This window comes from Palaemon carinicauda, chromosome 3 (genome assembly GCF_036898095.1).
Source record: "Palaemon carinicauda isolate YSFRI2023 chromosome 3, ASM3689809v2, whole genome shotgun sequence".
NCBI lineage: Eukaryota > Metazoa > Arthropoda > Malacostraca > Decapoda > Palaemonidae > Palaemon > Palaemon carinicauda.
In genome coordinates this window covers 197835685-197861688 of record NC_090727.1, presented here as the reverse complement: position 1 = coordinate 197861688, position 26004 = coordinate 197835685, and the positions used below count along the sequence as shown (strand labels likewise).

The 26004-nt window shown below is 44.4% G+C and overlaps 1 protein-coding gene across 12 annotated transcripts in view; it reads left to right on the top strand.

The window, feature by feature from the left end:
- The window catches only part of LOC137638835 (uncharacterized), a 231181-nt gene that overhangs the window by 70134 nt on the left and 135043 nt on the right, over positions 1 to 26004 (top strand). For all 12 annotated transcript variants that reach the window (XM_068371231.1, XM_068371230.1, XM_068371236.1 and 9 more), the window contains one exon: positions 1592 to 1849. In XM_068371231.1, coding sequence (XP_068227332.1) covers positions 1594 to 1849 — 256 coding nt within the window. In that variant the 5' untranslated portion in view covers positions 1592 to 1593. The remainder of the gene's footprint in view (positions 1 to 1591; positions 1850 to 26004) is intronic.

Sequence of the window (26004 nt, the reverse complement as noted above, 5' to 3'; positions counted from 1 at the left end):
TAGAACTCCCCAGGTGGTGAAAGGCACTCGAGTTTAGCTGGGTGCCTGTTAGAGGAATGGCCATTCTCATCTTGAGGTCCGGTCTGAGGATTTTTTGGAAGGTCTGTTTGAGGGGCTACATGGTGATGAACTGCACATATGTCTACCTCTAGACTTTGCTCGCGATCATGTAGAACGCGATCACGAGACTCGTCCTCGTGAAGAGGAACGCCTCCGAGGAGAGTGCTGAGACCTGTGGTCTCATGAGCGCGAGGCTCTAGAGCGTGAGCGTCTTCCAGAAGAGCGCTCGGATCATGATGATGTACGATCTATGAGATCTTCCAATTGTCGCGACGATGAGGGGAAGAGAGTCCAGAAGGGCGAGGCGATGGTGATGCTCGTCCTTTTGTGCTGCTGATGGTAAGAGCGCTGGTCCCCTGAAGATCCACACCTGCAGCCCACGCGTTCCTAGGAGTAGAAACAGAAGGTTGAAGGTTAGGGGACAACGAGGTCTCAGGATGGAGAAAAGGTTCGTTGTCAGTAGGGGTCTGTTGGAGAGGTGATTACCAACAATCACCTCGTCCACACGGGGAAGGGCCAGGAAAACGTGACAGATGGACAGTTCCAAAGCTTGAGATGTCAACGGCTCTGGAGAAGGTCCCTTCCTAGCACCATGCTGAAGAAGGTGCAGCAGTTCCTCCTTCGAAGGGGTCCTGAAATCCCTAAGGACGACCACACCTGCAGCAGATCTGAAAGGGAGAATGGCTCGCCAGCGGCTGGAGGAGAAGTTGCTCCTCTAGGGGAAGCAATGTCCCCCCCAATACCCTGGGGTTGCCAAGGAGTTAATCGTTCTGCGCTCCTACTTCGTGGTTCCTCGAAAGACCGCGAGCGAGATGGAGCTTTTGAGAGAGATTTGGGGGTACGAGAAGAAGAGAAACTTGCTCTGCTCGCCCCTGAGGGTTGCACTTAGTCGTCTTCTTCCCACACCACCCAAATTTCTCCCTTTGGGAGGCAGACCACTCCCTACACTGCGAAGAGTGAACCATGCTCACATCGATGTCCTCGGCAAGTAGGACACAATGAGTGTGGGTTGATCTCCGACGACGACATGAAGGTCCTGCACGCTGCACCCTCGCTCCTTGGACAGGTCCGCATGATGAAGGCGATTACAAGAGAAAACACGCACACCTCTCCCTTAACTAGCAGTGGGTAATTACACCCTGACTAAAAGCTTATTGGAAAGTTACAGCTTTGCTGAAGTAAATACTGCACTCCATAATTAAGAGCTCCAGGTCTGTATTGCTAGGAAAAATACAAATTATTTCCAAATTTTTCATGTTTCTAGGTTCTCTTGAAATAATACTCCTATCAAGGAATTCAGGTTTGTATAGTTAGGAAAAATTAAAATTACTTTAAAAGATTTATTTTTGGAATAATTTGGTCTAGTATATAGCAACTGGCCAAGGTAAATACATAACAGTACCAAATTCACTATTAGTGATTTAAGAAAAAAGGAATCTTTTAATTAAAAAACTATCCTTTATAAACGATGTTGTTGATACTGGTAACTTATGAATTACAATTGTCAAAGTACTGACTTTTCTAATTTCAGAAATGGCTGGGCCAAGCATACTGTCTTCCTGTTCCTGTGAACAGTTAGCTGAGAAAAGTATTTGTTCATCGACCACAGTAGAGGTTCTCAAGTCTTTAGGGTTTACTCAACTCACAAAAATTCAATTGAAAGTATTACCACACCTTTTATCAAAGGAGAACTGCTATATCCATGCTCGTACTGGATCAGGAAAGACTCTTGCATTTTTAGTTCCTACAGTTGAAAGGCTTAGAGCTATGAAATTCAAGGACTCTCATGGTTAGTGATCTAATAATTTTATCAGATTTCCAAGTTTATTCTTTTTATGTTGTATAAAAAAACATGTATATACAGTTTATGTGTGCGTGTATATTTTTGGGTTCAAGCCATGTCGTCCTGATGGAGGTTCCTTAATGGCAGCTTTCTACTTGGGATATTTCTGCGAGTGATATACCAGAAAATTTTACCTGTAGAGGTATCACAGAGTTCTAACCTCCGGAGCGAATATTCCGAGAGATATCGCGTATACACCTGGGATGTGTTTAAAACAAGCCACGGCTATCCTTCCCCTAATAGAGTTAACTTTGTCTCGAAGGATACGGCGCCTTGCTCACACTCGGATGACACACGAGTTTCTGCTGGCTGGCCAACACCAACCATACTGTAACGACTTTGATACCCTTGGCAGTTAGGCATTTGTTGACTGAATGCCGCACTTATAGCACTAAAAGAAATAGATATCTGTTTGAGGCTCGTGGTGAAGAGGGCAGGTTCATCCTTGCCAAGATCCTTGGACATGATGTGTCGTACAATGCTAGTGGCATTTTTAAATTTATATCAGAAGCAGGTCTTCTTAATGCTATTTAACTTTTATAACATATTTACTTCTAGTGGCATGTTTAAATTTATATCAGAAACAGGTCTCCTTAATGCTATTAAACTTCTATAAAATATTTACTTCTCTGGTTTTAATTGAATATTCTTTTAATATTTATTTATAATAAACGATATCGGCATCAATGACCTTCGATGTCAGGATGCCAGAGAACTTCAAATCAATCAATCAATCGAAGGATATGGGATAGATTGGATACGTGGGCGAGAGAGCCGTTACAACTCCCGATCCCAGTGTGCTACAACTAACACGTTTCCTGTATATCGATTCCTTTTTCCAGGCGCCCTTTTGCCGGTTGCATGGAGTTTTTTCTGCTTGTTTTCACAGCTTTTTGAGTAACTTAGTCATCATGGATGCTTCAGCTTCTTCCTGATTGACTAAATTGAGTACTCTTTACTAGTGTGTTGGACAATTTCACATCTTTACCCCACTTTTTACTCGATGTGCTTGCTTTTTATTACCTGTGGCCGGCATGCGGTCGGCGCTGGCGCATCATATATCCAAATCACTCAGAAATGTTTAATTATTTAGTCATCGTAGGAATGTGTTTTATATTATTCTTTTACAAGTGTGGTATGATTATTGGGTATTCCCCCTTTTTACTGGTGTTGCATGTGCATTTTTTATCGGTCTTGATTTAGTCTAACTCTACCCTGGCTGGCAGCCATGACCAATGAATTTACAATGTGCACCATCCCATTTTTTCACCTAACCTTACTGGTTTCGTGAGACTGCCCATCCTCCCATGCTGTTCATTCATCATGGCGGGAAGCTGCGGTCCTGAAGGTCCCTCTGGTAGTTGGGTAGTGTTTTACAGTTGTCCTAGGGTGACTGTCTTCACTTTCTTCTTAGCCTATATTTTTAAACATTTGACTTACCCGGTGGGTATATATAGACCTTAAGTCCCTGACGTCACGGCAGAAATTCAAAACTCGTGGCAATCGCAGATTGAGTAGCCAGGTGTACCACCAGTGAGCCCTCAAGCGATGGTACGTAGAACCACTCCCTGTATCCTCAGATTTTCTCTGCTATTATGCAGATAACATCGTCGGATATTCACTCGTCCTTAACCTGGATTTTGGCAGTTATCTTGGTGATGTACTCCTAAATTGGTTATAGGCATTCGCTTATTTTGATTTTGTTTGGTATTTGATCGCTATGTTTATAGCTAAGGTAGGATTAGAATTTTTTTCAACCTTCTTTAAACTAACGAAAAACATGATGGCAGTAGGTAAACACTCCGCCTACTCTATGGCGTCACAGTCATATGACGTAAGCTATAGTATGACTTGCAATTTCTTTCTTTTTCTACAAAGAATGTTAAGTGAATACAGTACTATCTTACAAAGTGTTTTAAGTTTTTATAAGATGAAAGGATTATGTTATTTTGAGAAAAGTTTTGTCCTTTTAGTATACTTTCTTTAGATAATCTTCGTTCTGTTTTCAAAGATTAACTAAACTAGCGTTCAGTTTAATTTACGCTACGTAGTTCTCAGTCAATCGATACAGTATTACAATTTTCTTTGTATCATTATTTATGAAAAGTAAATTCTTCTTAAAAACCAAAGTATTTAAGTTTTATAAGATAAAAAGGAATATGTTTATTTTGCATAAATATTTGTCCTTTTAGTATTTTTTCTTTAGATAATTAGTGTACAGTTAATTTTAAACTTCGTAGTATTCATGACGAACGATAAAGTCTCATGATTCTTTGTATCGTTGTTTACTTGTTTGTTTCTGGGAGTACTAATATTTTTCGTATGATATATATATAGATGTTCCAATTTTTAAATGTGGCAAATCATCTTTTATTGGAAACCCTTAAGTATAAGGGTTGTTTATATATATATATATATATATATATATATATATATATATATATATATATATATATATATATATATATATATATATATATATACTTTATTCCTATATCTGTTCATTTAATATTTTATATAAAATATTTGGCTACATTTTATATAGGATTCAGAGAATGCCTAGTGCTTTCTCATTCAAGCCCTTGACAGAATACTGTAGTAAGATCCCATGTTTACTTTAGGTCTTATGTGAAAAAGTTTAAAAGTACAAGTTTTTTAGTGCTAAATTAGTGCAGTGAATTTATGCAATACAGTGAGCCCTCGTTTATCGCGGTAGAAAGGTTCCAGACCCGACCGCGATAGGTGAAAATCCGCGAAGTAGTGACACCATATTTACGTATTTATTTAACATGTATATTCTGACTTTTAAAACCTTCCCTTGTACGTAGTACTGTTAACAAACTACCCTTTAATGTACAGAACACTTAATGCATGTACTATAGTACCCTAAACTAAAACAGGCACAAATATTAAAGGCGATTTTATATCATGCGTTTCCTAAACACGCCAAAAAGCACAATAAAAAATGGCAACCAATGTTTTGTTTACGTTTATCTCTGATCATAATGAAGAAACAAACGCATTTAGTGTACACATCTGTGTATAGGTTAGTTTTTGCATCGATTATATTGATTATACAGTATGTTGATTTTGTTATTACCAATGTTTTACTTAATTTTTCTTAGGACTTCCAAATGAAATGTTTTTCTTTATGGGCGGCGTCATAAAGTAAGCTCCATCTTCGATCGTAATACTGTAAACAAACGAAGGCATTTAACGCGCATGATGAAAGTGATAAATAATGATATTACAGTAAAAGCTTTTAGAAAATATGTTTTTAAATATTAAACTTAGCCGGTGAATATATAATAGCTGACGTCTCCGACGGCCCGACAGATCCAAAAACTCGCGAGCGATCGCCGTGAAGGTTGCGGGTGTGCCCACCAGCGCCGACTATCGGCCAGATACCGCATATACTTGTCAACCACTCCAGTTCTTCTCTGTCGGTCTTGCCGACAAGTTGGTTCCTCTCGCTTTAGACCTCGAGTTTTCTACCGAATTGGTGAAGTACTTTGTTTTGGTTGTTTTATTGGCGTTCGCTGTGTTGGTGTGTTTCTTCAATAAAACTCTTGAAACCCTTTTTTTGGCTTGTGTTTCTTGTTGATGAATTTGGCTTTGACTTGGATTTTCTCTGGTTGTTCAAAATGGCTGACCCTTCTCCTGTATATCGCAAGTGTGCGAGAGAATGTAACAAACGTCTTCCCAAGGCCTCTATCGACCCTCATACTGTTTGTTCTAATTGCCAGGGTAAATCCTGCCAATTAGGAGATCGGTGTGAGGAGTGCGTGGTCTTGTCGGAATTCGAATGGCTTGAGTATGAAAAATATACTCGTAAGCTCGAAAGAGATAGGGTGAGGAGAAGCTCATCTAGATCTTTGGAATTTTCCTCCTCCCATGCCCCTGAACCTAATCCTTCCCCTGTAGTAGTTGTTCCTGAACCCCCTGCTAGCACTCATGAACCGTCTATGCGGGATATGTTTTTAGCGATTCAAGCTTTAGGCGAGAAAGTTGAGTCCTTAGCCTCGGACAGAAACCAGTTAATGTCCGATGTAAAGTTGTTGAAAAGTGGTAAAGCAGAAAATCTAAGTGGTAAAGTGATAAGTGCGCAAAATGTGTTTAGTGTTGCGACCGAGGGTTCGTCTGTTCGTGCTTGTCGCTCCCCTAGTCCGAGACCTCTTTCAGGCTCCCCTGCACCAGGGAGAAGTAATGTCGTAGGACTTAAGGGGGCGAGAGGTGTAAACCAGCGTACAGACGTTCCCTCTTTGGTATCAGACGTTTCTCGTCGAGAACGTCCTTACCATAAGACGGGTGAGACTAAGTTCTCCTCGTCCTCTGACGACTTATCGCATAAGAAACCTTGGCGCAAGGTATCTAGGCCCTTAAAGCGAAAGTCAGTCCCTTCAGGACAGGTCCTGCGTCCTGGCTGTAGCCATTGGGGCAGCTCTGACCACTTGCAGTCATCGGATGACTGTTCGCCTGTTAAGCGAAAGCGTAACACGGAGTCTGAGGGTCTCGGTAGAGGCAATGTTTTGCCAGCGCAGACGTTACCGACGTCACGGCCCGTTCCGACTCCCGTTGACCCGAAGTGGGTTGTCCTGCGGGACATGCAGTCTAAGCTTTCCTCCATTATGGAAGATTATGAACATGGACAGGTTCACGATGATCCTTTGCTTGCGGTTCGCCAGTGCAATGAACGTAACTCTGGCCTTCAGCTGCCTAAACGAGTGTTTTCTCGTCCGTTTGATGTTAGTACTAATGTTTCTAGTGCTTTGAAACGCGATGCTAGTCGTGTTCCTTGTCTTTCACGTCAGTCACGTGACGTGGGACCCCCCTTGCTACAGTCTTGGACTGACGTTCAGCAGCTGCCACCGCAGCCCCGCACTGACGTTCGCCGACCGACTCTGTTGCCTCGACGTGACGTTGAGCGTCTGTCACCGCAGTCGGAAGTTGTTTTGCCTGCTCAGACTTTGCAGTCAATGCAGTCTCGACTTGATGTCGAGCGACATTCAACTCAAACTGTTGTTGCTTGTCAGTCACAAGACTTTCAGTCTTTACAGCCGCGGCGTGACGTTGTTTCCTCAGCTGTTGCTGCTGCTCCTTTGCTTGTTGACATTGCCTGTCAAGCGTTGCCTCCTCGGCATGTCTCTCCGTATCACGAGACTCGGCAGTTGTCGGACGAAGTTCCGTCGGATGAGGAAGTCGCTGATCCCCTTCCAACTGATATGCCTTTGGGGACTTTTTCAGACGGAGAGGAGCCTAAAGTTGCTCAGCCCTCTCTTGATTTTAAAAAGATCATGCTGATTTTTAAGGAACTTTTTCCTGACCATTTTGTGACTGGTGCTCCTCGTTCGCCTCCGTCAGAGTTCACGCTAGGCCTAGCTGCTTCGACGCCGTCGTTTACTAAGCTAGTGCTCTCTCGCTCTTCTAAGAGAGCTTTGCGTTTACTAGGCGACTGGTTGATGACCAGAAGGAGTTTGGGGAAGACAGCCTTTGCTTTTCCCCCTTTTAAACTGGCTTCTCGAGCGAGCGTCTGGTATGACACGGGAGAAGTTCTCGGCTTGGGAGTTCCTGCCTCTGCCCAGGGAGACTTCTCAAGCCTCGTAGACTCTCCCCGTCGTCTGGCCATGAGACGCTCAAAAGTTTGCTGGTCCTCTTCGGACCTTGATCATCTCCTCAAAGGGGTCTATAGGGCCTTTGAAGTTTTTAACTTCCTGGATTGGTCGCTGGGAGCCTTGAGCAGGAAGATCTCTTCAGCCGACCGTGATGTATCTGTGCAAATTATGTCCTGCATGGACAAAGCTATCCGTGATGGCTCTAATGAACTCGCTGCTACGTTTACGGCAGGAATCCTTAAGAAGAGGGAGACTCTTTGTTCGTTCCGGTCTGCAGGAGTAACTCCCTGTCAAAGGTAGGAGCTACTCTTTGCGCCGTTATCATCTGCCTTGTTCCCACAGCAGTTGAATAAGGATATCGCAGCGTCGCTAGTACAAAAGGATACCCATGACTTGATGGCTACGTCAGCGCGTAAGGCTGCTCCTTCTTCATCCTCTTATGTCATTAGACCTAAGTTCGATACTCCAGCGACGAGATTTATCCCGCCCTTTCGTGGCAGAGCTCCCAGTAAGGGAGGCGCTCATGCCGATAGTAAGAGAGGTAAGAGGAGAGGATCTAAGTCCTCCCGTGGCAGAGTCTGACTGCCCACGTCCTCAGACAGCGGTAGGGGCCAGATTAACCAACTTCTGGCAGGCCTGGGAGAAGAGGGGTGCAGACCGGGAGTCTGTTTTGTTGCTAAAGGAGGGGTACAAAATACCTTTTGTACGGAGACCTCCTCTAGTAAAAGTCCCTATAGACCTCTCTCCCAGGTATCGAGAGGAGTCAAAGAGACCACCAAATCCGTTCTAGCAGCAGTCAGAGAGGGAGACTGGATGGTCTCTCTCGACCTGCAGGATGCGTACTTCCACATTCCTATACACCCGGATTCTCAACCGTATCTGAGGTTTGTATACAGGAATGTGGTGTACCAATTCCGAGCACTGTGCTTCGGCCTCAGCCCTGCTCCTCTTGTTTTTACGAGGCTCATGAGAAATGTAGCAAAATTTCTACATTTGTCGGGGATTCGAGCCTCCCTGTACCTGGACGACTGGCTGCTCAGAGCGTCGTCCCGTCATCGCTGTCTGCAGGACCTTCAATGGACGTTGGATCTTGCAAAGGAGTTGGGCCTGTTGGTGAACATAGAGAAGTCTCAGCTGACTCCCTCCCAAACGATTCTCTATTTGGGGATGGAGATACGGAGTCTAGCTTTTCGGGCTTTTCCGTCTGCCACCAGGATAGAGCAAGCCTTGCTCAAAGTCCGTCTCATGCTAGAGAAAGACCATTGCTCTGTGAGAAGTTGGATGAGCCTCCTAGGGACGCTATCATCCCTGGAACAGTTTATCTCTCTAGGAAGACTTCACCTTCACCCTCTCCAGTTCCATTTAGACTCCCATTGGAACAAGGACAAAACGTTGGAGGCGGTCTCGATCCCGATCTCCGAACCAGTCAAAGCTTGCCTGAGCTGGTGGGACAGCAATATACGTCTTCGAGAAGGTCTGTCCCTGGCAGTCAAGAACCCAAACCACGTGTTATTTTCAGACGCGTCGGATTTGGGTTGGGGAGCGACTCTGGACAGTCTGGAATGTTCGGGTCTTTGGACGACAGATCAGAGGAGCCTTCACATCAACTGCAAGGAGCTGTTGGCTGTTCACTTAGCTCTGACGAGTTTCGAGAGTCTTCTTCGAAACAAGGTGGTAGAAGTGAATGCGGACAACACCACGGCCTTGGCGTACATCTCCAAGCAAGGTGGCACTCACTCCCACGCTCTGTTCGTCATCGCAAGGGACCTCCTCATCTGGTCAAAAGATCGAGGCATCTCACTGTTGACGAGGTTCGTCCAATGGAAATTGAAAGTCTTGGCGGACTGTCTCAGTCGGAAGGGTCAGGTGATCCCTACAGAATGGACCCTCCACAAGGATGTGTGCAAGAGTCTTTGGATGACTTGGGGTCAGCCCACCATAGACCTCTTTTAAACCTCGCTGACCAAAAGGCTCCCAACTTATTGCTCTCCAGTCCCAGATCCAGAGGCGGCCCACATAGATGCCTTTCTGTTGGACTGGTCTCACCTGGACGCTTACGCATTTCCGCCGTTCAAGATCATCAACAAGGTGTTACAGAAGTTCGCCTCTCACGAAGGGACAAGGTTGACGTTGGTTGCTCCCCTCTGGCCCGCGAGAGAGTGGTTCACAGAGGTACTTCTATGGCTGGTAGACGTCCCAAGGAGTCTGCCCTTACGGATGGATCTCTTACGGCAGCCTCACGTAAGGAGACTTCATCAAAGCCTCCCCGCGCTTCGTCTGACTGCCTTCAGACTATCGAAAGACTCTCAAGAGCTCGAGGATTTTCGAAGGAGGCAGCCAGAGCGATCGCGAGGGCTAGGAGATCATCTACTATCAAGGTCTACCAGTCGAAGTGGGAGGTATTTAGAGAGTGGTGCAAGTCCTCCTCTATTTCCTCTTCCAGTACCTCTGTAGCGCAAATTGCGGACTTTCTCCTGCATCTGAGAAATGTTCGCTCCCTCTCTGCTCCCACCATTAAAGGCTACAGGAGCATGTTGGCTTCTGTTTTCAGACATAGAGGCTTGGATCTGTCAAATAACAAAGATCTCCATGACCTCCTTAAGTCTTTCGAGACCTCTAAGGAGCGGCGTATGTCAACTCCTGCTTGGAACTTAGACGTGGTCCTGCAGTTCCTAATGTCAGACAGGTTTGAGCCATTACATTCAGCCTCCCTGAAGGATCTCACCCTCAAGACACTTTTTTTAGTGAGCTTGGCTTCGGCTAAAAGGGTCAGTGAGATCCATGCCTTTAGTAAGAACATCGGCTTCTCTACGAATAAAGCTATATGTTCTCTTCAACTTGGTTTTTTGGCCAAGAATGAACTGCCTTCTCGTCCTTGGCCTAAATCTTTTGAAATACCTAGTCTGTCAGAAATCGTAGGTAATGAAGTTGAAAGAGTGCTGTGCCCCGTTAGAGCTCTTAAGTTTTACTTAGCTCGAACTAAACCTATACGAGGTGGTTCTGAGGCCTTATGGTGCTCCGTTAAGAACCCCTCATTGCCCATGTCTAAAAATGCGTTATCGTACTTTATTAGATTTTTAATCCGGGAGGCACATTCTCATTTAAATGAGAAAGATCGTTGTTTGCTTAAGGTCAAGACTCACGAAGTGAGAGCAATAGCAACTTCGGTGGCTTTTAAGCAAAACAGATCTCTGCGAAGTATTATGGACGCGACCTTTTGGAGGAGCAAGTCAGTGTTCGCTTCATTTTACTTAAAAGACGTCCAGACTCTTTATGAGGACTGCTACACCCTGGGTCCATTCGTTGCAGCGAGTGCAGTAGTGGGTGAGGGTTCTACCACTACATTCCCTTAATCCCAATATCCTTTTAATCTTCTCTTGAAATGTTTTTTAATCTTGTCTTGGGTTGTACGGAAGACTAGGAAGTCTTTCGCAATCTTTTTGATTTGGCGGGTGGTCAAATGTTGTTTCTTGAGAGCGCCCAGATTAAGGGTATTGATGAGGTCCTGTTATAGGGGTGTTCGCCCTGGATATAACAGCTCCTGGGAGTCTTTCAGCATCCTGGAAGGATGGCTGGGCTTCGTGAGGAAAGCGGACTAATGAGGCAGAGTAATCATCAGAGTCAGCTTCCTTACCAGGTACCTATACTTAAGTTGGTTTTTTTATGAAATATTTGTCAAAAAACTCTTGAGCATATACGCCTTTATTGTATTAATACTGGTCTCTACCCACCACCATGGGTGTGAATCAGCTATTATATATTCACCGGCTAAGTTTAATATTTAAAAATGATATTTTCCTTATAAAATAAATTTTTGAATATACTTACCCGGTGAATATATAAGATTAAAGGCCCTCCCTTCCTCCCCGATAGAGACCCAGCGGACTGAGAAGAACTGGAGTGGTTGACAAGTATATGCGGTATCTGGCCGATAGTCGGCGCTGGTGGTCACACCCGCAACTTTCACAGCGATCGCTCGAGAGTTTTTGGATCTGTCGGGCCGTCGGAGACGTCAGTTATTATATATTCACCGGGTAAGTATATTCAAAAATGTATTTTATAAGGAAAATATCATTATTACAAATATTATTTACTGTATCTATATAAAATCATACATACGTAGCAAAGCAGGAAAACAATTTACGAGAGAGAGAGAGAGAGTGAGAGAGAGAGAGAGAGAGAGAGAGAGAGAGAGAGAGGAGAGAGAGAGAGAGAGAGAGAGAGAGAGAGAGAGAGAGAGAGTTGTTTTACGTACGTAAATGTAAATTTTAAACAAAAAAAAAATAGCCCCATTGCATATAAAATAGGTTATTACAAATATTTTACTTTATCATATTACAATAGTCTGTATAATACTGTAAAGTTCAGTACAGTATGTTGTTGTTAGTCATGGCGATGAAATTCTCACGAAACAAAAACACGGCATTCGATTACAACAGCTGATTCATTCTCTCTCTCTCTCTCTCTCTCTCTCTCTCTCTCTCTCTCTCTCTCTCTCTCTCTCTCTCTCTCTCTCTCTCTCTCTCTCTCTCTTCGTGTTATACAATACTTACATATAGATGAAAAAACTAAAATTAGTTTTCTTAGTGTCAATTAAATACGAAACGAAAAAATTATGCCGAGTTTACATCCATTTCAATCGTTGCTAAAAATACGGCATCCGATTTCATCAGCAAACCACTATTTTTTGGGAAACATCATTTTATTCTAGAAAATTGCTACTCTTTAAATATTTAATTGCACATTAAGAAAGCGTGTACTGTACTTTTGTTTTTAAGTTTCGGGTGTGTTTTAAAAATCGAGTATTGTTGACTTCTTTTTGTTTTACTTTTGGCTGTGATCAGATCAGCTGACGTCTAGCTGCCGCTCTTGAGAGCGTACGAATACACTAACAAAGTATCGTTTATACCATTTCTTAACTTATTCAAACCGTCTATACAGTTGATATTACATAAGCACCAATGTGTTATAACCTATCAAATTTTTTTGTTTATTACATTTAAAACAACACACACACACACTCTCTCTCTCTCTCTCTCTCTCTCTCTCTCTCTCTCTCTCTCTCTCTCTCTCTCTCTCTCTCTCTCTCTCTCTTATTACATTTAAAACAACACACACACTCACACTCTCTCTCTCTCTCTCTCTCTCTCTCTCTCTCTCTCTCTCTCTCATCTCTCTCTCTCTCTCTCTCTCCTCTCTCTCTCGTGTTATACAATACTTACATATAGATGAAGAAACTAAAAATAGTTTTCTTAGTGTCAATTAAATACGAAACGAAAAAATTATGCTGAGTCTATATCCATTTCAATCGTAGCTAAAAATACAGCATCCGATTTCATCAGCAAACCACTATTTTTTGGGAAACATCATTTTATTCTAGAAAATTGCTACTCTTTAAATAGTTAATTGCACATTAAGAAAGCGCGTACTTTTGTTTTTAAATTTCGGGTGTGTTTTAAAAATCGAGTATTGTTGACTTCTTTTTGTATTACTTTTGGCTGTGATCAGATCAGCTGACGTCTAGCTGCCGCTCTTGAGAGCGTACGAATACACTAACAAGGTATCGTTTATAGTTTTATACCATTTCTTAACTTATTCAAACTGTCTATACAGTTGATATTACATAAGCACCAATGTGTTATAACCTATCAAATTTTTTTGTTGTATTACATTTAAAACAACACACACACACTCTCTCTCTCTCTCTCTCTCTCTCTCTCTCTCTCTCTCTCTCTCTCTCTCTCTCTCTCTCTCTCTGTGGGCTACTTTTCACTACCTCCCATTCCTTACCTCTCTCTATCTCTCTAACAAATGCTATCTTTGTTGCTCCTCAAAGTTTCATTTATATTGAAAATCAATCAAGATTCAATTTTCCTTACTTTCTCCAATCTCGCACCATCAGTCACATCGCGGTATTTTCGAAATTTCCGGAAAATCCGCGATATATGTATATACATGCTTTATGAAAAAAATCCGCGAAGTGGTGAATCCGCGATGGTCGAACCGCGAAGTAGCGAGGGATCACTGTACAGTGGATGGTGCTTCTGCTCGGACCTGTCGTTATCCTAGCCTTAGACCTCTTCCAAGCTCCCCAATTCCTTGGGGAAGGAATGTCGATCGGCAAAAGGAAGCGAGAGGTGTTAGCTTGGCGCCGACCGTCTTGTAAGACCCGAGCGGAAGTCCCCTCGAGCGTTCCTGTTGACGATTCTCAGAACGCTCGCCCTCGCCGTAAGTAAGGCGAGGTAAAAGTGTTATCTAACGCCGAATGCAGAGCTTTGGCTAGCTAGCTACTAATGCTGCTGTAAGAGTCTGACACGATGTTTGTAACTTAGTGCAACTTCTCTGTCTTTCTTGTTCGATGATCGACCATTCTAGCGCAAGCGTCTGAATCGTGATCGGCATTGTTCCGAGAGTCATGTGACGCTGAACATCAAGCAGTTACAAGACGTAACGTCGAACGTTGTGTGGTTTTGGCTGTGACTTGAGGAATCGCGAGTGTGTTTAATCTCGAGCGTCTGAATCGTGAACGGCATTGTTCCGAGAGTCACGTGAAGCTGAACGTCAAGCAGTTGCATGGCATCTGGCTTCAAACAGTTGGACTTGATGTCGAATGTTAGGCAGTTAGACGTGACGCCGAGTGTCGTGCAGTTCCATGGAGTCAAGCATCCAGCAGTTGGACTTGACGTCGAGTGTCTAGCAGTTAGAGGTGACACCGAGCGTCAAACAGTTGCATGGCGTCAAGAGTCCAGCAGTTGGACTTGACGTCGAGTGTCAAGATCGAGAACGTCTTATTTCTGATCGTTATGACCGTGAGCGTCTAGCGTTGTAGTGGGTTGCGGACTGTGGCCAGAGGTAGCACCCAAACTGCCTAGTGTCCGAATGCCGACCACAACCCGACGTTCACTACACAACAAATATACAACGGTGGAATACCCAAAAAAACCTAAGTAACAGTTCAACAGACCGGAGTACTGGGCATCACCCCTTGATTTATACTGGGCAAGGGGACCCAGCTAGAACCTGACTTACCCGTTTGCTTCGCCTCCCTTTTGCTTGCTGATCATAAGTACAAGTATAAGAACATTAGGTGAAAGGAAATATTGTTTACTTAATTACGGGACACAGTGTGGGAGGAAAGAATTATGATAAATTACTGTACTTATGAGGAAAGGACACCATGGTGTAAGGAACTATAATGAAATGCTGTATTCATAAAAACAAGAGAAAATATTTATTTGAAAATTAAACTATTAAGAATACATTAATATATCACTTAAGATAGTCAAAGGCAAAATTATCATCCCTTTTGCATATTGTACCAGCAAGAGAAAAAATACTAAGCTACATGCAAGATATATCACCACACAGTTACAAAACAGGACTTCAAAATCCTTACAAAACTATGACTGCAGAACCTGAGGATTTGAAAGACTTAGAAATATTAGGATTCTCAACATAGCCTCTAAAACAAAAAAAGGATTTCTTCAGAACTAAGCTTAAAGGAGAACCCCGCAATACGATAGTTTTATAACATCGGTAATGACCTGTAATAAACTTGAACACTTACTATCTAATGAGCCATCTATAAAGAACATATAACGGTGAAAAATACAGTACCACAATTTTCCCTAAATCAATACTGTTCTCATCAATCTCCCGTCCACCATTGGGATGCAAAGTCACTTAAACAGTCCTAATTTATGAACAGTACAGCCGCATACTATGTCGTACAGGTCTCTGCGGGCCCACTATAACAATACTCGAACACAGTCATTCCCCGCCTAACATGAATTCACTCCTTGGGCCTCTGACCAGATATGCCATTTCAATAGCTCCTGTTAACTATTAATGTTTATGACACACTCTCAAATAGCAACACAGTAGCTTACTTCTAGTTACAAGGCGGGTTATATGAATACAGAGCAGCATCAGAGACTAGTACAGACTGGTAATAGGAAATATTCTAGATTTTCTCTCCCTTACACTCCCTACAGAGTGTAGGGGCTGCTGTCAATACCTGGAAAGGAATAATAACAGATCAAAGCATTTTTATATATATGGGCACAGGGATATCAATATATATATATACAGGTTTTAAAAAAATGACTATGTTTCATAAAATACAACTCCACTAAGTTTTCTTAGATACAAACACCTTATATATTGCAATCCCCCCCATTAGCCCTCAAGCCCATCCAAAAAATGCCTCGTAACTGACAGCAACCCCCCACACAAACTACATTCACGTGAAAAAAAAATCTTACCTTGCAAAAAAAATAAACTCGGTAAAAAGGTAGGATGATCAACTAAAGATTTAATTCATCATCCCGTCCTTCAGGTACAATACATTTTTTTCATAACAAAAAGCAATAGGAATAGACAAACTATCAGACAATATGGAAACATAGTACTTAAAAACAAAAAATTTGATTACCGTCTATTCCTCCCAACAATGCCTCAATAATATACAATGTAACAATTTCATTATTTACAAAATTTCAGTATTACAGGAATACATTCAGGATCTATCAAGAAAAAAAAATTACATTCATTGCAGTCCAAAATTAATTTAAAAGCATACAAAACTCATTGATTTTGGACTACAGGTATTACATAATAATAACAGTTTATTGAATTTATTATAACTCTCAAGGTCAATTTACAGTACTACAATAAATGCGACAGTTACAGAAACCGTGACTAAATAAAGATTTTGTCACGCCACGTGTCCCTTTCTCAGCCTTTCAAATACCCAATGTGGGAATTACCATATGACTAATAACAAAAAAGGGTAATTACTATCAAAACTTTCTTTAAAAACTATACCAAGATTAATTCCGTGGGAGATTTATAGTTCTTCTTCTGAGTCTCAAAATTCTGTCTCGGGACATGCGCCGGGATTCAGCAATCTGCTGGCGAGCCATATTAATTTCTCGCAGCACAGGAGACAGGCTAAGCCGGCGACTCTCCAGATACAGGCTGGGTGTCTTTAATCGGTCGATAACCTCGCATAACATTTGGTATCTGCGGGTGATCGACATACTTTGAGGTAAACCAGAGACAGAATCCGTAGACTCAGAAGAGGACAATAAAAATCCCGAAAAATCAGGCGATGACTCGGGGCAACGTTGTGTTTCGGGCGACCCAAACAGTGCTGTAATGTTCAGGTTAGATATACCTGACTGTGCCACTTCAGCCTCGAGCTCTGACCGGTGTTTTAATCCACCATCAGAATGTAGGAAAGGGTTTAAATTCTAAGGTGACTCAGGAATGGAGGATGGTTCCCTCTCTATGATATTCGTCTGGTCAGTGAGACGAGGTCTCCACTCCAGGACTCGAGACTGAACTAAAGGTAGGTCAAGAACAGGACCTTTTGACCTAGCCCATGGGGGACTAAATGCACTAGAGGTAGGATCCACAGGCGACAGTCGGTCGTCACAATCGGGTGGCAAAAAGCCGAGAAAGTCATTATCAGGATGAATAGACACTGCCGATTCAGAAACAGGGCTTTCTAAAGTTGCAGGTCTTGACCAATCTGGACTGGAACTCTTGGAACCAACAAAAGGTAGTTCCAATAATGGAATACTGGAAACTTCCCAGAATTCCCAACTCCCCGGAGGATGAACGATACCTTCCTCTCGGAAAGAAGAAGCTAAGAACTGGGGCGTTGGCAATTCAGGAACAGGACAGTGAACCACCGACTCGGGAGACAAAATAGGGGTTTTACACATTTCAGTGGGGCTGTTCTCCCATAGTTGGAGGCCCAAATGATCTCGAAATGATTCAGGCTTTAACACAGGAGTCTCATCACAATTTTCCGGAGGATATAACCAAGCATCCAGTGCTTTCTTTCTCTCGTAAGTCCTAGCTGGCTTAAGAATGGGCTTAGGCTGAGTAATAGCTTTAGTAGGATGGTGACTTTTCCTCTGTCGTCGGGACTTGATACAATCTCGAGACAGAAGGTAGGACGCCACTACTGCAGCCACCCCATAGGAGTCGCCATCACTACTAGAACTAGAACTCTCAGAGACTTCAGAAGAAACAGGACTGTCATCCATGAGTTCTGGACTATTCAGAGTCTCTGTTACAGGATCAGGACCCTTCGGATACCAGAGAAAGTGCCTCCTAAGATAAACTGGAGGTTCAAACCAGGCCTTTAACTGGATATGGTGAGCTTTTACCAGTTCACCATCAGGCAGTCTCTGCAACTCATAGGTGACCTTATTGTCGTGTACCTTATTAACACGGAATACCCCCTCAAACCTAGGGATGAGCTTGTTCGTCAGAAGGTGTCCCAACAGGTGCACCTTCTTAAGCACCAGAGAACCCTCTTTAAACGGTTTGTACTGAGGATGTCCTTCAGCCCATGGGTCTCTCGTTTCTGCTGATAGCAACGGGATACTATCAACATCGTGAGCACCTTTCAGTATGTTCTCAGCTGGAGTACAGCCAATCTCAGTGTGGTGGGAATGGTTGTAGCTGAGAACTGCTCGGGATAAGAACTGGTCCCATTTCCGAGATTCCCCAGAAATCACCCTCAGTAACTCACCAATGGTACGATTCACTCGCTCCACTGCACCGTTACTAGAGGGTTTATACGGAGTTGTTTTCACATGTACAACATTATACCGCTCCAACAACTCAGTAAATTCCTGGGAAATAAACTCAGGGCCGTTATCAGTCAATATCCGGACTGGAACACAAGGAATAACAGGAAAAACTCGGTCTTCAAGCGCCTGGCATATCGTACTGCTCTTCTTATTCCTTATGGGAACTGCCGTCACCCACTTGGAATAATGGTCGACTACCATCAGACACCCAATAAAACCAGTACTGGTTGATGGGAGACTCACAAGATCCATAGCAACCTATTCAAAGGGAGAAGAGGTCACTATTTTCAAGGTTGGAGGGGCAACCACCTCCCTTGAGACCTTACAAGTCTGACATTCCCAACACGTCCGGCACATATCTCTGATTACATTAATCAAAGATCTGTGCCAGACGAGTCGACGGAGCATTGCAATCATTTTTCCGATCCCCCAGTGAGCATTCTGGAGGTGTGTCTCGGCAACTAGGTCAATCAGAACATTGAAGGTGACTACTGGGACTACTGAGCCGTCTGGGTTCCGCTTCACTAGCAAACCCTGGTGAACTTCCAGGTTTGACCAACATCTCCTATAGGGTAGACAGGAGCGTGGAACTCGAGATGCAGGAACCCCAGAGTAGATCATCTTAATGACAGATTGAATCTGTCGATGATCTCCTTGGATCTTGGACACCTGACTAAAGGACAGAAGAGCATTTCCGGAGAACACTCCCTGATCAGATTCAGGATCAGTTACCTTCATAACAGTGGTCTTGGTATGCAGGGAGGAGACTGAGAGTACCTTGGGAGACAACTGAAGAACAGTAGTGTGGTCATACACCAACTGTTCTCAGGGTGAATCCAGTGTCAGGTAGGCTGCATCCAGTATATTCCTACCAAGAACAAAACAAAAGTTAATGTCTTTGGCAGCTACCACCGCATAGTTAAACAGCGGTAGCCTCCACCCAGAAGGACACTTCACCTCTAACTGGACGTAGCCTAGAATGCTGGTGCAGAAACCAGTCAACCCCTCTAGCTGTTCTCCTGACAGTACCTGGTACTCTATGCCAAGTTGGCTCAGTACAGACTCACTTACTAGACAAACCTGTGCTCCTGTATCAACAAGAGCACAAAGTAAGGTCTCTTGCATCATTACTATACCTACTGCCGAGTGTTGAGACACATGGGTACAACTGGACTGACGAGGTGCCTTTTCTGTCACGTACTGGATTACAGGACAATTCTCAGGCGCTTCCTGATCATCAGTGATCAAGCCCTCAGCGTCAGGAACACGAGATTTTACCTCCGCCTTATGGCCCAGAATCACGTCAGTTGGAGGGACGTAATTGCGGAGCTCGATCAGAGGATTAAAATGCACTCCAGACAGACACTGAAGATGCACACACTGAGGCTCAGTCACGGATGGATCACGATAGACTACGGGACAAGTGGGACCCCAATGGACCCAGATTTCCAGGTTCAATAACTTTGATGCTGCCAATAGCAACTCCAGAGCTGGGACCGTACCTGGAAATCTCATTGCCTTGATCCTGTTCCTGCTGGTCTTGTCCAGTTGGAAGCCTAGTCGACCGGCGTCTTTCAGAAACTGCTGAACTAAGGCATCCCGGAGTTTGGCTCCCTTCAGCGGAGAGTCGGGTGCGACACCTGACCCTTCTGTTCAACAGTTCACGAGTAGCTCCAAGGATTCGATGAGAGAATCTGGACCACCACGAACCTCCTTATACAAGGCCAGGCCAGTAGGCAACTTCGGAGTGCTAGGTTCAGTAGCTAACAGACAGTCAGTTAATGCGGGCCAGCGGGATAACCAGTCAGCAGCGGCATTCTGATCTCCTGGACAGTAATTAACAATAAAGTTAAATTCGGACAGGTCCTCCAGTGTCCGTGCTAGACGACCGTCCGTCCACCATCTTCATGTCATGAAGGTACATCAGGGGACAGTGATCAGAATGGATCACGAAGAACTGACCATAGAGGAAGGCCCTGAAGGTTTTCACTCCCCATCGCAAAGCAGCCAACTCACGCTCAATGGTAGAGTAACGGGTCTCGCAGTCAAGGAAAGTCATAGAGTCGTACGCTATAACCCGACGCTCCCCTGGATGCTCCAAGGACTCCTGGCACAGACAAGCACCAGCACCTTCACTCGAAGCGTCAACAAACAACTCCAAGGGTTTAGCATCAGCGGAGTAGTCAGGGTATGACAACATAATGTCCTCTTTGATCAGTTCCTTCAAGCGCACAGAGGCACTGTCCATTTCTGCTGTCCACTTCAGTTTCCTAGTTCCTTGAGATTTACGTCCTCCAGTCTTCGCAGATAATGGTTTGGCTATCTGTGAGCACATGGGGATAAACTTCCTTTGGAAGTTGACCAGTCCCAGGAATCCCCGTAGCTCACGCACAGTGGTTGGTTTAGGGAAGTCTTCCACTTTCTGGATGTATTCTGGTAGCTTACGCATACCAGAACGTCCAACCAGATGACCAAGATACTGGACCTCGGCTTGAACCCAAGAACACTTCCCGAGTTTTATCTTGAGTCCGTGCTTCTGGAGAGTAGCCAAAACTCGTTCTACCAGTTTTAGGTGTTCCTCGAAAGAAGACCCAAGTATCAAGATGTCGTCAATGTAGACAACCACCTTGGCTTTCGGGAACTCTTGGAAAATACTCTGCATTTCTCTCTAGAACACTGCAGGTGCATTTTTCAGTCCAAACGATAAGCGTCTGAACTGCCAATGTCCTAAAGCGGTAGAGAGAGCCGTGTATTCCTTACTGTCCTCTGCTAACGGTAACTGGTAGTATCCACGAACCAGGTCAAGGGTTGTAAAGTATTTGACTCCTTGAAGTCCAAATACGGAATCGGCCATGTTAGGCATCGGGAACTTATCAGAGACAGTCACTTTATTCAGTCTACGGTAGTCCACACACAACCGTATACTATTGTCCTTTTTTCGGACTGGAACAATGGGTGAAGACCAAGGAGAGATGCTGGGTTCAATAATACCCAGTTCATGCAACTCCTTGCACTGTTCCTCGATGGCGTCAGCGACGGGTTTGGCAAACCGTCGAACTCTCTGATAAATGGGCATCTCGTCATACAGGTGGATGCGTATTGGTGTGCTTGAGCACTCTCCCACATCATCATCACCAGTACTGATGACTGGAAGATGACGTCGAAGCATTTGACAAAACTGGTCCTTCTGAGAAGAGTCCAGTTCGTCGGAGATAGACAGATTGTCTATCTCTTCCAATACGCTCGGTTCAGGAGTCAGGTCACACTCCTGTGCTATCAGGCAGGATAGAGGAGCATCCACCATTGCTATGGTGAACACCTTCCCCAAGAGATCGCCCTTCTTGATCTTGGCAGTTTCTTCAGATGAACCCTTGACTAAAACTGAGGCTTTTTTGTCTTTCAGTTCAAGGATGCCAGGAATTGCTGTAACTTTCCTTGACAGACCAGGGGTTATGATGTCGCCATCATAATACATTTCCGGCCAACAGTTGGTCGGACAAGCAGGGCACCTAAAAGACATGTCAAGTCCCTTAGGAAAGTTAACACTAACTGGAACAAGTACTGGCTCAATACTGGCAATCCTCATTGAATCGGCTGCGTGGACCTCAAGTGCATAAAGCACTTGCTGACAACAGGCTCCACGTATCGGGACATAATACTCCCAAAGAGGCTCTTGGGGAGTACTGCCAACGCTCAGCCGATTTCGGGAACCGTCAACTATCACCCCATTTGCTCTCAAGAACTGGTAACCAAGCACTACGTGCTCAGCCATAGTCCCTGAAGGCACTACTGTACATGGAACACACCCGGGGCGAATGTCATTCCATGCAGTATAGGGGTCAACAGTACCATACCTAGGGTCTTAGGTCCTGTTTGCCCTAAACCCTTCAGTCCAATGGTGTTGGGTACCATCTGCAGCTGGTAATCCTGTACTACTCTCGATGACAGGAGGTTGACCTCAGCTCCGGAGTCAATGAGAGCATCCAATGCTCCCGATGAAAACTCAGACATGGTCACTGGGACAACCATGAGTGGTACAGGAGCCAACTGCGCCAGGTTGACCCAACGTATGATTTTCAATACTGCCTCAGTTTCTGCTTTCTCCCTGGAGGAGTCAGTTGGAGAAGCTCTGGATGGTGTCGAGGACAGGTTATCACAGGCCAATCCTGAAAGAGCCATTGGAGGTGCAATGACTTCTTCAGGTTGAGGGGTAACCTTGGAAATTGAGATTTCCTAGGCTGCCGCCGGAATACTAGGAGCATGCACCCTAGCACTCACACCCTCCTTCGATGTAGCCCCATCTTCTACATCGAAGGCCTGGTGTTTAAAGCCCTATGATACTCCTCAGTTCTTGACTTTCTGGGCTTTGCCTTCTTGCTCCTCTTCTTCTTCTTCCCCACAATCCGAGATGGAGCACTGGACTCGCTCCCACTTCGGGTCTCCCGGCTACTGGTTGATCCAGAATAGGACGACGGGGTCGGAGTAGCATTTATCGGTACTGCTCTCCACCTTGAAGGAGTCTGGACAGAGGTAGTCTCCCTCCCAAGGCTGCGGGCATTAGCTGTGTTCTGGACAGGTGATCTGTTTATAACCGGAGCCTGTCGTCCACACTGTGCCACATGATGGTTGGACGAGCCACAACGTAGGCAGAGGTTGAGGCATCTGCGACACTCGTTCACAAAGTGCCCTGGTTTTCGGCACCATGCACAGTACCTCCTCTGGAATTGGGGAGATCTATCCGGGGTGTGCGATGGTGGCAGGTGCACTTCCACAGGTGCAGGTTTGGTGACCGGTTGAGGAGGAGTGCATAAATATGCTCTGTCAGGTCCAGGTGAACGGCTGGGGGCAGCCATGGCAACCCTGTCGGCATACGAGCCGTGCCATGACTGTCCCACACGACTGATGGCCAAATCCTCTGCCTTCTGGCTTCGCTGACGGGATGCCTCGTCGAGAACACTCAACAGGTGCAAAACATCCTGCCAAGTGGCCTGACGGCCAGCGAAGACATTAATGGTGGCCAGAGACTGTTCCAGCCAACTCGCAGCTTTGCTTGGAACAGTTCTGAGGAGCTTCCGCCTAAACTCCCTCCGGTCCAAACTACGGCGAGGATAGGCAGACTTGTACAGGGAGGGTAACCGGACGGCGTAGATTTTCAGCAGTTCGCCCTCGCCACAGGTAGCACTGCTGAACCGGGCCTTTTTACCCGCATCATGCCTCTCTCGGGCTTCTCGACACCAGTCGAGGAGGCGTTCCTTCATGACGGGGTATGAGATCTCGGGACCCCCCATGGCTGAGAATGCCTCATGAATTTCTCCCTTCAGAAAACTTCCAAGGGCAACAGCCCACCGGCCAGAGCTTCCCGCGGTATACTTACTCGCACAGTAGGCCTCGAAATCCCTCAGGAATCGGGCAATACTCTGGCCAGTTTCGAGCTGGAAGATTCCAGGCTTGGGGTTCCTCCTGGAGTCGAGGACCTTAAGCAGATCAGACAGACTGCGTTCTGTCTGGAGGGACTGGACGTGGTCGGTGGAGACTGTCAGCTGAGCTGACACTGAGACAGGAACTGGAAGTATCTCCAGAAGTCTCGCTGCCAGAATCGTCGCTGGTTGACTCCTGGGACATGGTCATTTCGGGTATGGCTGGTCTGGCTCTTTCCTTGGCCTGGCGTCTCCGCTTTGGGATGGCCCCTGTCTGAGTAAGAACTGCCTCAGCGGTGGCTGCTGGAGCTTTCTCGAGCCTCCTGGATTCAGCCGGGTTGTCCAAGAACTGCTCCCCCAGTCCACTGGCTGCAGGCTCTGGTGAACTAACAGAGTTAGTTGCCAGAACAGGCGAGGAAGCAAGCAGTCCACTTGGGACAGGAGACTCCCAAAAGCATGGTACAGGGGGGATTAACGTTGTGAATCCTGGAGGGGGCTGTAGACCTCCAATCAGTGGCTCTGCTCCAGTCACTGGAATTGCCAGACCATTATAATTTGGCCAAGCAGGGGACGTAGATGGAGCACTGGTGGTCTGTGAATCCAGTGGCAACGTGGCACGTTGGTGACGGCTCAACGGTCTTCAGGGCCGCCACTTGAAGTGTCAGGGACTTGACCTGAGTTGTCAGGTTACTGACAATCCTGACAAGACTCTCTACATCCCAGCTCAGGCTCTTCTTAGCCTTTCGGCGTTTACTGGATGACGATGCCATCACTAAAGGTTGGTGTTTCCCGGGTCTGGGCACCAAAAATTATGTAGTGGTTTGCGGACTGTGGCCAGAGGTAGCACCCAAACTGCCTAGTGTCCGAATGCCGACCACAACCTGACGTTCACTACACAACAAATATACAACGGTGGAATACCCAAAAAAACCTAAGTAACAGTTCAACAGACCGGAGTACTGGGCACCACCCCTTGATTTATACTGGGCAAGGGGACCCAGCTAGAACCTGACTTACCCGTTTGCTTCTCCTCCCTTTTGCTTGCTGATCATAAGTACAAGTATAAGAACATTAGGTGAAAGGAAATATTGTTTACTTAATTACGGGACACAGTGTGGGAGGAAAGAATTATGATAAATTACTGTACTTATGAGGAAAGGACACCATGGTGTAAGGAACTATAATGAAATGCTGTATTCATAAAAACAAGAGAAAATATTTATTTGAAAATTAAACTATTAAGAATACATTAATATATCACTTAAGATAGTCAAAGGCAAAATTATCATCCCTTTTGCATATTGTACCAGCAAGAGAAAAAATACTAAGCTACATGCAAGATATATCACCACACAGTTACAAAACAGGACTTCAAAATCCTTACAAAACTATGACTGCAGAACCTGAGGATTTGAAAGACTTAGAAATATTAGGATTCTCAACATAGCCTCTAAAACAAAAAAAGGATTTCTTCAGAACTAAGCTTAAAGGAGAACCCCGCAATACGATAGTTTTATAACATCGGTAATGACCAGTAATAAACTTGAACACTTACTATCTAATGAGCCATCTATAAAGAACATATAACGGTGAAAAATACAGTACCACAATTTTCCCTAAATCACTACTGTTCTCATCAATCTCCCGTCCACCATTGGGATGCAAAGTCACTTAAACAGTCCTAATTTATGAACAGTACAGCCGCATACTATGTCGTACAGGTCTCTGCGGGCCCACTATAACAATACTCGAACACAGTCATTCCCCGCCTAACATGAATTCACTCCTTGGGCCTCTGACCAGATATGCCATTTCAATAGCTCCTGTTAACTATTAATGTTTATGACACACTCTCAAATAGCAACACAGTAGCTTACTTCTAGTTACAAGGCGGGTTATATGAATACAGAGCAGCATCAGAGACTAGTACAGACTGGTAATAGGAAATATCCTAGATTTTCTCTCCCTTACACTCCCTACTGAGTGTAGGGGCTGCTGTCAATACCTGGAAAGGAATAATAACAGATCAAAGAATTTTTTATATATACAGTGAACCCTCGCTACTTCGCGGTTCGACCATCGCGGATTCACCACTTCGCGGATTTTTTCTATAACCCATATATATACAGTAACATATATATTTTATATGTATGCATGTATTTATGTATATATGTATGTATGTATATATGTAGGTATGTATATGTGTATACATATAGATATATATATATATATATATATATATACACACACACACACACATATATATATATATATATATATATATATATATACATATATATATATATATATATATATATATATATATATATATATATATATATATATATATATATCTAAAGTAGGAAGATGTGATGTAGTTCTAAGGGAATAGTATGGGAAATATGTCTGGGTAATAAGCAAAGCTCTACCTCCAGTTTGTTTCTTCATTATGATCAGAGGTA